The sequence below is a fragment of the Pteropus alecto genome, unplaced genomic scaffold, assembly GCF_000325575.1.
Source record: "Pteropus alecto unplaced genomic scaffold, ASM32557v1 scaffold20, whole genome shotgun sequence".
Lineage (NCBI taxonomy): Eukaryota > Metazoa > Chordata > Mammalia > Chiroptera > Pteropodidae > Pteropus > Pteropus alecto.
Genome location: NW_006436298.1, coordinates 24,303,434 through 24,317,340, shown reverse-complemented (window position 1 = coordinate 24,317,340; position 13,907 = coordinate 24,303,434). Strand labels below are relative to the sequence as shown.

The following is a 13,907-nucleotide window of genomic DNA, read 5'->3' as shown; positions in this document are numbered from 1 at the left end:
CAGCAGGATATTTATCTTCTCTGTGCCTCAGTTTCTTTACCTTAAAAAAAAAAAGTTGTTTTGAAAAACACTGGAGTATGAAAACTCCAGCACATAATAGCTGTTCAATAGATGTTTATTTCTTTCTGTTTGATCTAATCTATCTTTCACATGGGCCTAATCTAATCCTATTGTTATTAAAACTGATGACTCACATCTCATCATACTGTTATTTGGAAATTTTGTCTAGCTGCTCTAGAAGTCATTTAATACAAACTCTTAGCTCCAACATGATAATTTCTTTCCAGTTTCTAGTTTAGCTGTATCTTAGTCTATTCCTTGCTGCTCTTGGTTGTATTAGTGAAAAGACCTTTGGGTTGCTTTTTATAGTAGCAAAGGCAACAAATACAAGTGTTATGGTAGCAAAATTTCTCTGTTACTTTAGAGATATCTCTTTAATCATTACAAAATATTCATATGTGGGATGCAGTTAACATGATCGTAGTAATTTTCTGTCCATGTAACATTTATTCTTCTAGAGCCTTATCACTTTTTTGACATGGGAAACAGTCACCAAAAATTTTTGAAGCAGAAGGCTTGGGAAAATGGGAAAATGATTCTTTCCAAGATTTCTCTTGCTATGTTTCTTTTTTTTTCCTGCTATATCTACCAACAAAAACCTGAAACCACTCAAGCAGGATTCATCACCATATAATCTCTGTCCTTTATTTTCTTGACCACTGCAGCATTATGCTCCTAAAGAAAACAATGGCTGGAAACTATATCGTTGCATTGGCATTTATCTTCATTGTTCAGGGAGACATTTTCTGACAGTGACTTAAGAAGCAAATACATATTTTCTTCAAACAATGTGTTTTGAAGAATATTGCTAAACTGTGGTTGAAATGAGGTGTTGATAGTGGGAGGGAATTTTCCCATACATATCTGATCGTTCATTTCCATCCAGACGTGCAGCAGGCCTGCTTTTCCTGTCCTGGGCTTCTGCAGAGCAGAGCTTCAGAGTGCTTATTTCCAAAATGCACAAGTAAGTTCAACCATTCAGTTTATTTTTTCTGAGCTTGCATGAGCTGTGAAACTCTCATGGCTGACTTACTGCTCTGAAAACCCATCCCCTAGCCTAACTTCTTTTATACATATGAAAAGGAATTGAAATCTTGAATTCCTTGTCAAGGAATAATATATATAAACTAATATTCTCTCTAAAATGCCAGCTCACTAATTCTAAAATCTTACTAAAGATAAATGTCATTGACTAATTGCCTCAGACTTTGAAATTTATGTCACTAAATATAAATTTTTTTGCATAAATTTATATTTTTATTGGTATCTTGATATTCTTTATTAAATTTGAACTTGGATGAATATTCCTTTTGAGAGAAGATCTCAAACTGGTGTGCATGAGAATCACATGGGGCATGTGTTGGAAATACACACACAGCTCTGCTCCAGCAACTGGGTCACGCCCAGGAGGGTCTGGCCGGTGATGTCTACCAACTGTCCACTAAGACTTGAGAACTACTGCTTGAAAAGTTTAAAGATGACTTTTTCCTTTTGCAGACTTGGTTCTTTGCTCTGAAGCTAGGTTGATTTTCTTTATTATTCTTCCCTTCTTTCTATCTTTTTTTCTCCTCAAATAGAATTCTGTTTCAACAAAGACATATTTGAACCCATGACCTTAGTTAACTAAGTATCAGCTGTAATATGTTAATTTTAGTGAGGAAAATCTTGGATTTGTTTAACACTGCTTGCCCTTTAGGTGCTCAATAAGTAGTTTTTGGTTGACTGATCGATACTTCAATTATTATGTATTATTTAGACACATTCTATGAGAAAAAAAATAACATTAACAAAGGAAAGAAATAATAAACAAACTTTGCACAATTTTTCAGTGGGTCCCTGCTTCTCTCTCTAAATGCTCCAAATATCCAGGCAAATATGCTTCCCTAATCAATAAATTTAGAGGCAGAACTAATGAAGAACTTTAATTAGCATATATTGTATCCACGCCAGAAAGTGAATAATGTTATAATTATAGTAACTGATGATAGATATTAGAACATAGGAGAGGGCCAAAGTGCATTCACCTTAGAACTTTTAAAGCAAGGGTTCTCACACTTGAGCATGCATCAGAACCACCTTGAGTGAAGGCTGGTTAAACTGGAGTGCTGGGCCCTACCCCCAGAGTTTCGGATTTTGTTGGTCCGAGATGGGGCTAAAGAATTTGAATTTCTAACGAGTTCCCAAGTGACAGTGATGCCATTGGTCTGTGGATAACCTTTGAGAATTTTGCTGTACAGAGGAAGGAAACTTTAAACAAAGAAGCAAGTGATTCAGAAGGTCCCATGGAGGATATTAAAGCTAGTGGTTTTCAAAGCTATTTATTCTCATTTTTTTTTTTTATTGTGTCACCACCTCTTCAATGAGCTCCCCAAAACTTTGATTTAAAACATAAGTAAAAGTAATAAATGACTATCTTAAGCAGGTTAAATCTTTGTTTATGGAATATTTTTTTTTCTATGCAGGCCCCTCAATACACAGACACCCCTAACCACCACCACCCCCCAACACACAGAGACAGATTAGTGCTCTTAGTACACCTGGAGCCCTGGAGTAAAGTCTGGGAAACCATATATAGGAATACACGCACAAGTCACATGGTTAGAAAATGCTAGAAAGATGCAAGTGGATGCTTATGTTAAACTCCTATCTTTTCTACTATGGTAGCCTAAGTTAATCCCTTCCCCTCTTTACCTTATAATTTATTTCGAGTTCCTATATTTCACACTCAGACTAAATATTTAACTGTTTCATGACTATACAGTTAATCAAATCAATGCTAAATTAATGGAGTTCCTTTTTTAGAAGAGTGCTGTTTTAACAAAAAGAAATATTGAGGAAGGAAAGTTTTAAAAAAATGATATCTGACTAGTATTTCTTTGAAGCTCCCCTTTTTACTTTAAACCTTTCATGTAGATCACTTTAATGCCCACATTCATTAGCCCTATTTTTGTGTAGAAACTCTTTCTCCTACTCATTAGACTGAAGTCATTTTGGATATGTTCTTTTGGGTCATAGAAATGCATTTTGTAACAGCTAATGACAGTAGGTAAAGCCTCCATTAAGTTCATTTTATTTCTGTGAAATCATGAAGAATCCTATGGAAAGCATTTTTTGTCTTTCCCACCTGTAAGTCAAGTTCTTGTTCTCATGTGAAAAATGAGAAGAGGAGCAAGCAAATAAGAGTTTCAGACATGGTCCCATTCAAGAACCTAAGAGCAGCTGACTGAAGACACTGTGTAACCTAGTTTGCACCTATTATTTGACTGAGTGCTGTATATGACTTCTGCTTCTAGAGTGCATAGAAAATGTCATTAAATATATCCATTAGCAAGCTGAAATATTGTAAGTATGAATACATGTGCTTATGTAACAGAAAAGTAGGTAGTGATTTCATGTATTAACCATGGAGGAAAATCTAGCCTAGAATGTCATTTCAGATATAATCAGCTCACTTAACTGGAGAGTACCCTTTAGCAACATTATACGTAAATAATTACTTTTAAACCTAAGGGAGAGTCCCTGCCCTAAAGAACAATATTGGGAGAAACCAGGAATAAAGGGTAGAAATTCTGGGTTCTAGTTACACACCTGCCATTTATTAGCCAACTACTCTGAGCCTCAAATTCCTCATCAGTAAAATGGAAATTGCAGTCCTTGCCTTTCTAATTCATAGGGGTTTAGTGGAAACCAAATGATATAATATACACATACATACTTTTAAGTTCTAGAGCTCTGCATAAATGGGTAGTTATTAACTCTTTGGTCTTCGCTAATTATTTATTACCTGTCCCTCCAATTTTTTTCTTTTTTTCTTTCTTTGCCACTCATATTTCTTAACAAAAATTTCATACTCAAAGTTTGAAACATGATTCTCTAGAGTCTGCTGTTAGAGGCAGTCTCAGCAGCAGCAGAAGTGATTAGATAGATAGATGATAGATAAATAGATAGATAGATAGATAGATAGATAGATAGATAGAACTGCAATCTATTGCTGCGTTATATAATTATAAGTAGTATGAAATCTTAGAACTGAAAAAAATGAAAAAAAACTTTAAAGATTACTTGGTACAATGAATTCTAAACAATTATTTTAATCTAAGAAATCCTTGGTTCAAAGAAAACCCAATGTGGAAACCCAATGTGTAAAACAGATGGGAACAGCGGGGCTGTGGTTGAAGTGGGCCATGGAGTCCTGTGAAACTAATAGGTGCTCCATGAAACCTCTGTTGGACTTCAGAGCATGGCTGAACACTGCCTTGGCCCTCAGAGAGGTGAGGAGTGTGTACACTTAAGTCCTGCATTAATATTAAAAAGGCAGAAACACCAAGCAATATTGTTCAAAATTTGCTGATCACTGATCACCAAGGCAGGGAAATACATGATGTAATGAAGAGAGATATTCATTGAAATCTTCAAATATTAAAAGTATTATCTTTTGAAGAATGTGGTTTTCATTTTCCTAATAAATGCACCCTGAAATGCATGAATTTTGATGATGACAGATAAAAATGGTTATGACATTACTACGGTATGGAAAACAGGTAGGAAATCAAAGTGGGAAGGGGAGTTATAGCAAATAAGCTATAACTTTATAACGTTAATATATATGGAATGAGACCAAAAATAGAGCTAATCCATAATTTAGAAATGGAGTAAATTGAGGTTGAGAGAAATGTTGAATTTTTTCATGAAATGACTGTAAGTGAAGAAAATGTGCTCGACAATCTGAAACAGCAATTTTTATAGTACTGCCTGGTTCTGAATCCAGATTGTAAGGTGTTGAACATTTTAGCTACTTTCTCTGGCTTGTTTTATGTGCTATTTAGTTCAAAAAGATTACATGGCCATTTTTAGTAGACTTGCTAATTTTTAAAATTTCTGATTGGATTCACTGACTTGAATATTGTGACTTAGAATTGACCATAATAAAAATTATTAAAGAAAATGTTTAAATACTAGAACGAAGAATCCAGAAACATACCTGTCATAATAAATCACATGTGTAATTTATAAAATTTGTGATGCAAGTTTCAAACATAAGCAAGACATTTCAGATGGACATATTGATTTTGTTTTCTGTTCTGTGGTATCTAAATAGTTCTTTAGTGAGCTGAAACTCAGTTATTTTTTAATATTACAGCAATAAAGATATTTTTGAATTGCCCGAAAAGAACTTGCAACTCATCTTGCAACTAAAAACCACCTGTAATATTCATTTGTAACACGAAAATTTTTTTTTCAAAAATCTATAAGTAATTAAAAATTAAATAGCACAGTGTGGATGAGGGCTTTGATATTTATAATATTTATTCTAATTTTGACCCAGGCATATGCAAATGTTCTCTTATATTCTTGAGGAATCTACATCTTGTAATTTTAAGAGTTGAAAAATTAGACTTTATTTTGAGCACTCCTCTCTTTTACACAACAACCTTAAATTTATCATAAGATGATAATTTCATACCTATTAATAACTTTATGATTAATAAATGATAAACCATGTTATTTTTATTTTAAAATTGTAACTGCCTATTTTTTACTTTTGAAACATTATAACAGCGAAGAAAGGGCTATGCCAAATGAAGTCTTCTGGTTTAAAACATTAAGCTAACTCTCTTTTCCTTTGCCCAAAGTTTCAGACCCAAAGTTTACGTCTGTCAGACGTACACAGAAAATCACATCTTTGGCGCGGAATAGTCAGTATTACACTGATTGAAGGGCGAGACCTCAAGGCAATGGATTCAAATGGGTTGAGTGACCCCTATGTGAAGTTCCGGCTTGGGCATCAGAAGTACAAGAGCAAGGTGACCATACTTCTTTTGTGTTCCTGTCAGTATTTGGAAGACATCTGTTGGTTAATAGACATGATTTGGAAGAAAGAAATGCTAGATACTTTTTAAAATGCTCAACAGAACTTCTTTCTTTTAACTTTTTAAACAATGTTTATTGGGGTAACATTGGTTAATACAATTATATAATTTTCAGGTGTACGTTATAATTTGACATTTGTACATTCTATTGTGTGTTTACCACCCAACGTCCAGTTTCCTTCAGCTACCTATATTTGATTCCCTTTACCCACGTCACCCTTCCCCTACCCCCCATATGTCACCACCTTTACCCTGTCTACCTCCCTCCCTCCTCCCCCACCTTCTACCCTCTAGTAACCACTAGTCTATAGTCCATGTCCCTGAGTATCTTCAACAGAACTTCTTTTGAACATTATGACAGCAAACAAGACCAACAATTGATATTGCGTCTCTTACTTTATGTGCTATATGACCTTTATTATGGGCAAGGCAGTATTCCAAGGTAGGAATACTGCTTAACTTCTCTATGTCTCAATTTCTTCATCTATAACATAGGAATAATAGTAGTAACTATCTTTCAAAAAAAAAAAAAAGTTTAGAACAAACCTAAATTGATTCCTGGCACATAAAAACGCCCATAGAGTGTTGGTTACTATTATTAGTACAACTAATACTAGTATCAGTACTACAAATAGCATTATTTTACATGCCATAAAAATCTGTATACACTACTCTAAACCATTTTCTTCAAACTGACTTGCACCAGTAGAAATTGCAAGTTGCTTTAATACTTATTTAGAAAACAAAGGGCCAAATTTCTGTTGCCACTACTAGCAGTGTGCCATGGGGCAAGTTACTTCACCTCTCCACACCCCAATTTTCCCATCTGTAAAAATGAGAATTAAATTAATGCCTACCTAATAAAATTATTGAGAAGATTGAATGAATATGTTATGCATGCAAAGGGCTTGGAATACTGCCTTGCCCATAATAAATACTCGATAATGATAGTAGCAGAAGGAAGAACAGCAGCAGCAGTAGTAATAAGTATATTGTGCAATAACAATTATATTAGTAGTAATAACATTAAATAATCATTATCATATTATTGGTAGCAATAATGATAATTAGCAAATGTTATAGTAGTCAGTTATATTTGAGGCTCATGTATTATCTGTTTTGTATCCCAATTCAGCCTCTATAATGGTCACCTTATACAGCTGGTATTCATAGACAGCTTGGGAAAGCTGATCATATCCACCTCGTATTAAAAACCACATTCTACTCTGATCGGAATGTCTTGGCCTTGACATCATTATTTTCATGAATTTTTGATAAACAGCCTGCCTAGGCTCCTTCTGGCCCAGAAAGTTTTCATCAATACCCAAAAATATCACAGAGCTGATTCATTAGCAGGTACTTAGAACTGTTAGCAGGCTGGTTGGTTAACTTATCGAGTGCCCACACGGAAGGGGAAAGCATCATTTCTGAACTGAAGGAAATCATGCAGGAAAGACAATCCTAAAAAAAGAAAACTGAAAAATTAGACTCTTTATAACCAAATAAGTAAGACAGACCACTCTCCAAAATATCGTAGGAGTTCATCTGAGCCTAATTATGAGACATTTGAATTATCATAGCATCCATCCAGTGCTATCTTTTTTTTCTGCATGGGCTTAATAACATTTTAGACCAACTGCCAATTCCAAAAATAGATACCTATGACCACTTCTTTCTTGTCCTTTATCAATTAACATCATTTCCATGTTCTGGTAGCCTTAAAACATTACTTATTTTTATAGTTCTGCTCTTTAGGTATGAAATATGAAACCCAACTATGGACACGTGTCTCTCTTTGCTCTTTCTCTCCATGATCTATTGCTGATTAATTTCAGATTATGAACTTTAAAAATTGTGATTCATTTGCATTACCTTTGCACATAACATACTTCATTGCTTTCAAAGTCTTTACATCCGAAGATCTGTCTTTCATCTATTAAACAGAGAAAAGGCCACTGCATGCCCTCTTGTTGAAAAGAAAGAATAGAGAAACAAATATGAATGTTGTTTAACCCAATGGTGAACAAAATTTTAAAGCACATCAATATGGATAGCTTTATTCATTGATTCTATCGTGTCATATCTGAAAACTTGAAGTTATAGAATTTCCTTCCGTTAAGATATATTTCTTGTATATGTAATTTTGAGATTACATACATACACACATTCACATTAATTCACAAACATTTTTGACATATTGTTTTGGGGAAAGAGAATTGAAGCTCTAATGAAAGACTTGAGTTAGAGTCTAAATACTAAAACGTAATGGCCTTGGGTGGGTCACTTAAACTCTAGGTCTTGGTTTCTCCATATATAAAATGGGGATGATACATCAATGCTATAATTCTAAGGTGAAAATTTACTTGACTACGCCGAAGTTACTTGTTTTTTTCTCCTATTCCCACAGAACTTTGTTTTATTTCCATGTAATTAGTTTGGAATTCCCATGTGTGAGGAAGTAAGTAAAAAAATGAAACTCTGGGAATCCTCATCTTTCTTTATTATGAGATGAAAGACTATGAATTATTAACTGGTTATGTAAAATAAATGCTAGTAACTGAGTGAGTTATTTCACTTATAGATGATTTGCTTTTTGTATATGATTCATATCTTTCAGTTGTTATTCAGGATGATAAGGGAGTGACTTTGGTTTTCAGGACACATCCTTTAGCGTTCTTTCAGATAAAGTGCAGTAAAGGTACTAGAGATCTAATGGTTCATTTTTATCATTTCTGGAAGCATTTGTTCAAATCTCACTACATGCTTTCCAAGACAGTACCTAAAGTTTGATTTAATATCTAAAGTTAACATTTTTTTTAAGATTTTTTTTATGAGACAATAATGACTTTTTGGTTTTCCAGATTATGCCCAAAACTTTGAATCCTCAGTGGAGGGAACAATTTGATTTTCATCTCTATGAAGAAAGAGGCGGAATCATTGATATCACTGCATGGGACAAAGATGCTGGGAAAAGGGATGATTTTATTGGCAGGTTTGTACAATTTGGCATTTTTGGTTCACCTGGAGAGAGGGAATTTTGTTAAAACATTTTTGCTTAAAGTCTGGTTATTATAAGTGATCTTTGCTGTTTTGAAGAAAGGGATCTTACCATGCTAAGGCCATACTTGGGTGAAGTGAAAAATAAATTTGAAGACTGACCAGTAGGTGGCAGTTTTGACCAGTTGATGGAAAGACTATCCAAATTTGATATCCAGAAATGTTCTCCAGATGTCAGAAACATTGTGCATAAAAATGGGAGTTGAGAAAGAGGAATCTCACTTGATATAAGATGCTTAAAGGAACAAAGAGCATATTCATAGTCTGTAAAGTGATCTGAGATAACATTACTTTTTATAAAGCATATCGTGGCTGTAAAATACATTGTTTCCTACAACTCCCCACAAGGTAAAGAATTTTTATAATCTCGTAGGAGTTCATAAATCAGTAGAGTTCACAAGTTTTAGTGAAAGAAGCATTAAGCGAGGCAGAGCTCTGTTAATCTGATAACACAGTGAAGAAAGGACTATTCTGAGTCTTACATGACATTCCTCCACAAAGACAGTTATTTTGAATGACTGTTTGATTATATGAATTGTTTTCTTACTTTAAAGCCTGTTTTTATATTTTTTGATAGTTATATACGTGTCTTTGTAGCAAAACATTGAAACCTGCCAATACTGAAAAAAAGCATGCTGTACAAAAGAATTTGTTAGTTCAGAAAATTCTTTCTTCGTCGTAGTTCATGTGATTCCAAGTCTTTAAACATACAGCATGAAGAAATTCATACATACTAATAAAGGGAATTTTATGCTAGAAAAACAAGAACAGGAATCCAATCCAATATATTTATCTCTTTGTTTTTTTGTTATTCTGATATATGTTTTAAATAATGATTTTCTTCATAGGATTATAACGTGAGAGGTCAAAGATTAGCTTCTGCTAACCTTTAATATTTTACTTATAAAGCGAAATGGCAAAAACACCACTGTAATCTAATAGTATGTTACATTTCAATCCCTTTAAAAGAAAAAGACTTCAATGAGTATTTTTTCCTGTAATAATATGATTTTTGGAGTTTTTTAAAAAAAATTCAGCTCATTCTTTTTGGATAGATACACCACCAATTTAAGTAGCAGTGTACATCTGTTAATACACTGCATGCATTTTATTATGATTATATGTCTGTGTTTGTCTCCCTCAATAGGCTACGAGCTCTTTCGAGTAGGTACTATCTAGCTGTTCCTTGAATAATTAATTCATTTTTATAATTTATAGCAACATTAGGTATATTTGGTGACCAAAAGATAATCAGAATGACTACCATGTGTAACTCACTACCTCAGTCTCATTACTTTATATTCAAACTTTCTTCTATTGGTAAAATAATGAAGTAATTGGTAAGATGTACTGGTTTCCTGTACACTTCTGGGTCCATATTACATAAAGTCCTTCTTATCCCTTTTTCTATTTTTTCCCATAATGACAGATATCCTTATATGTATTTTTTTTTCTTTCTTTGAATTGAATTCCAAATTTGAGAATTAGGAACATTTCTTAGCCCATTTGGTACTGGATTTCCCTTTTGCTTGCTTGATAATATGCATTCTTCAGGGGCATGTCTAATTATATTACAGAAATGGTTGGCAGAGAGGTGGGCCTGTTTATCTTACTTTACCTTGTTTCTATGGGTTTATCCATATTTTGGCAAATTTTGAGAAAACAGTGACAAATGGCTGATCTGAAGGTCATAGAGATTGCTCTAGGTAACAGAGGGAGCTAAGATAGTCTTATGAAGTTTGGGGAAAAAGAGAAGAAATTCATTTTTGGAGCTTCTGGGTTGCTGAACATGTGGAAGTGCTGGGAGAGTGGCACACCCTGAGATGGCATGGAACCTCCACGACCATTCCCACGCACCTTGCCCTCTGCATCTCTTCCATCTGGCCATTCCTGAGTTATATCCTTTTATAAAAACTAGTAATCTACTTGAAGTGTATCCTCCCTTCTTTTTTCTAACTGCTGGAGGTGTTTACCATCCACCTACAGTTTCTGGTTTGGGCTTTGCCTGGATCGTTGGACAAGTTCTTTGTGCTTGTGGCTGTTATGCAGGCGACCCCAGCAAGAGGAATCAAGGAGCCCTGGGCTCCCTCACACTCATGCTCTGATGGACACAACTGTGTGCTCCACTTCTCAGCATCTTGGTTAGATTAAAACGGGCTTGGGCAGTGATTCCAAATACTATACTGTTAAAGAATGATAGAAATCTTTAAACTCACATTCATTTGGAATGATTTACTTTTATTTCCAGTTACATATTTTTTCTAAATATAATAAAAACATATTAATAAAACCATATTTGGTCATATGCCAAACATATTTTGAGCCAAAACATTTTTAAGTAAACAAGAGCACAGATTTATTTCACCTAGCATAATACCCTCTAGGTCCATCCATGTTGTTGCACATGGTAAGATTTCTTTCTTGATGCTTGAGTAATATTCCATCGTATGCATGTACCACAACTTCTTTATCTAGTCGTCTGTTGATGGGCACTTAGGTTGTTTCCATATCTTGCCTGTTGTAAATAGTACTGCAGTGAACATAGGGATGCATATATCTTTTGAATTAGTATTTTAGTTTTCTTTAGATAAATACCCAGAAGTGGAATTGCTGAGTAATAGGGTAGTTCTATTTTTAATTTTTCGAGGACCTCAAAAGGCAAATACCACATGATTTCACTTATACGTGCAATCTAAAAAACAAAATAAACAAAATGAAAACAGTCTCATAGATACAGAGAATAAACTAGTGATTGCCAGATGGGAGGGGGCGTTGGGGGCTGGGTGAAAAAGGTGAAAGATTAAGATGTACAAATTAGTAGTTACAAAATAGTTACGAGATATAATGTAGAGCATAGGGAATATAGTCAATAATATTGTAATAACTATGTATAGTTCCAGGTGGGTACTAGACTAATCGGGAGGATCACTTCGTAAATTGTATAAACTCCTAATCACTATGCTGTATGCCTGAAACTAATATAAAATAATATTGAATGTCAACCTTAATTTAAAAATAAAAATTAAAAAGAAAAAAACAAGAGACCAGATGTAGATAAGATGACTCCTAGGACAGCATCCAAGTATCAATTTAAACCACTTTACAGTAAACAGTAAAGGGAGCTATTGTTGAATTTTGAGATAATCAAAAATGGGCAATGAGAACTTGTCGTACACTCTGCTAATTTAACAGAGATATCAGTTGCAGAGAAAGGAAATGACTATGGTAAATCATCACTTCAAACCTATTTAGTGTCCAGATAGTACCAGAAACTCTAGGTATGTGATGTTATGCTTCTTAAATTGTGCTTTAAACACATTCTGACACTGAAAAACAACATATTATTATACCTAAGTGGTAGGCAAGTAAAATTGCTTGTGTTCGAGTGAAGGTTGTATGCTTACAGTGGAAATAATGCAGATTATAATAGAATTTGTAGTTCCTAGAATAGTTTAGAAGAGAATTGACTTACCTCCCAATCAAATTTGAGTTTTAAGAATTAAGTAACAGGAATAAAACTATTATTGTGGTCTTCTGTCTTCTTTTGCAAACTATCATTGCAACATTTTATATCTGTATTAATTTTTATTTATTTTTTATTGAAATATATTCAACATATAACATGTGTAAAATTTAAGATGTACAACATCTTGATTTGACATGTTTACATATTGTAAAATGATTGCCATTATAGCTATAGTTACCACCTATATCACATTACATAATTATTTCTTTTATGGTGGGAATAATTAAGATTTATCTTTATTAACTTGAAAATTAGTGACTATTCTAGGAGTTGGTTAGTGGCCGATGAGTAAATTTAAAGTTGGCCATGGAGGGTAATACTGTCTCTTTATTGCTTAATAACTTTTTTAAAGGACACTGTCTAAATTCAGTCCCAAATTTGAGAACACTTGCAAAAATAAGATTATCTACATAGACTAGTTTATTGTGTTATAATTTTGTTATTGTCTACTTTATTTTCCAGTTTTGGTCACATATAATTATTTTTAAAAATAAATTTTTTAAATGTCTACTCGATGGCGGGGCTTTTCATAACAAAGAAAAGGTTGGCTATGACTGAAAGAGCCACTTGCAAATCTGAAGTGTCAGTACCGTGAAAACTATTTTAACACTGAACATTACTCACTCCCGTTTTGAACCCAAAAAGTCAGGCTTTTGCCCACTATGATCCACAAAACTGCTCTCGTCAGGGTCTCCTATGATCACCAACTTATGAAATCCAATGGGCAGTTTTCAACCTTCATCTTAACTGACCCAGCAGCAGTGCTGGACTTGGCTGATCCAGTGATTGGACTTCCTTACCTTAAAACATGTTTTTCACTCTGTTTCCGGGACACCAGACTCTGTTTTCCTCTTGCCTCACTGAACACACTTTCTTGGTCTCCTCTGCAGATTTTTCCTCCTCTTCCTTCTGTTTTAGTTCTGGGGGGCCTTAGAACTTAATCCTTCTGCATCTCCTCTGTCTATACTTGCTCCCATTGTGACTTTACTCACTGTCGTGCTTTTCATACCATCTAAGATCGACAATGACAAATGTACAGCTCCACTCCGTAACTCTTCTCCGAACTGTAGATTCTCACATCCAGCTGCCTACTTGATATCTCCACTTCAGTGTTTAATAGGCTTCTCCAGTTTAGCAGGTCCAAAGCCAAACCTTCACCCCAGCTCCCCAAATCTGCTCTTCCTTCAGGATTCTCCCTCGTTTGTTGCTAACATCAAAAATCTTAGAGTCATTTTTGATTCCTTTCTTTCTCTCACTCTCATCAAATCCATCAGCAAACTGCTAACTTTTCCTTCAAAATATATTCAGAATTCAGAATTCATCTCTCCATCATTATGATGCTGGTTGAAGCTGGCATCAGCTTTCACGTAGACAATAGCAAAGGCCTCCTATTC

The 13,907-nt window shown here is 34.3% G+C and overlaps 1 protein-coding gene across 17 annotated transcripts in view; it reads left to right on the top strand.

Moving 5' to 3' along the window:
• The window catches only part of MCTP1 (multiple C2 and transmembrane domain containing 1), a 453,050-nt gene that overhangs the window by 252,152 nt on the left and 186,991 nt on the right, over positions 1-13,907 (top strand). For 11 of the 17 annotated variants that reach the window (XM_025047696.1, XM_025047692.1, XM_025047690.1 and 8 more), the window contains 3 exons: positions 947-1,024; positions 5,694-5,864; positions 8,792-8,922. In XM_025047696.1, the coding sequence (XP_024903464.1) occupies positions 947-1,024; positions 5,694-5,864; positions 8,792-8,922 (380 nt within the window). The remainder of the gene's footprint in view (positions 1-946; positions 1,025-5,693; positions 5,865-8,791; positions 8,923-13,907) is intronic. The other 6 variants (XM_025047701.1, XM_015590446.2, XM_025047700.1 and 3 more) reach the window with 1 other exon arrangement.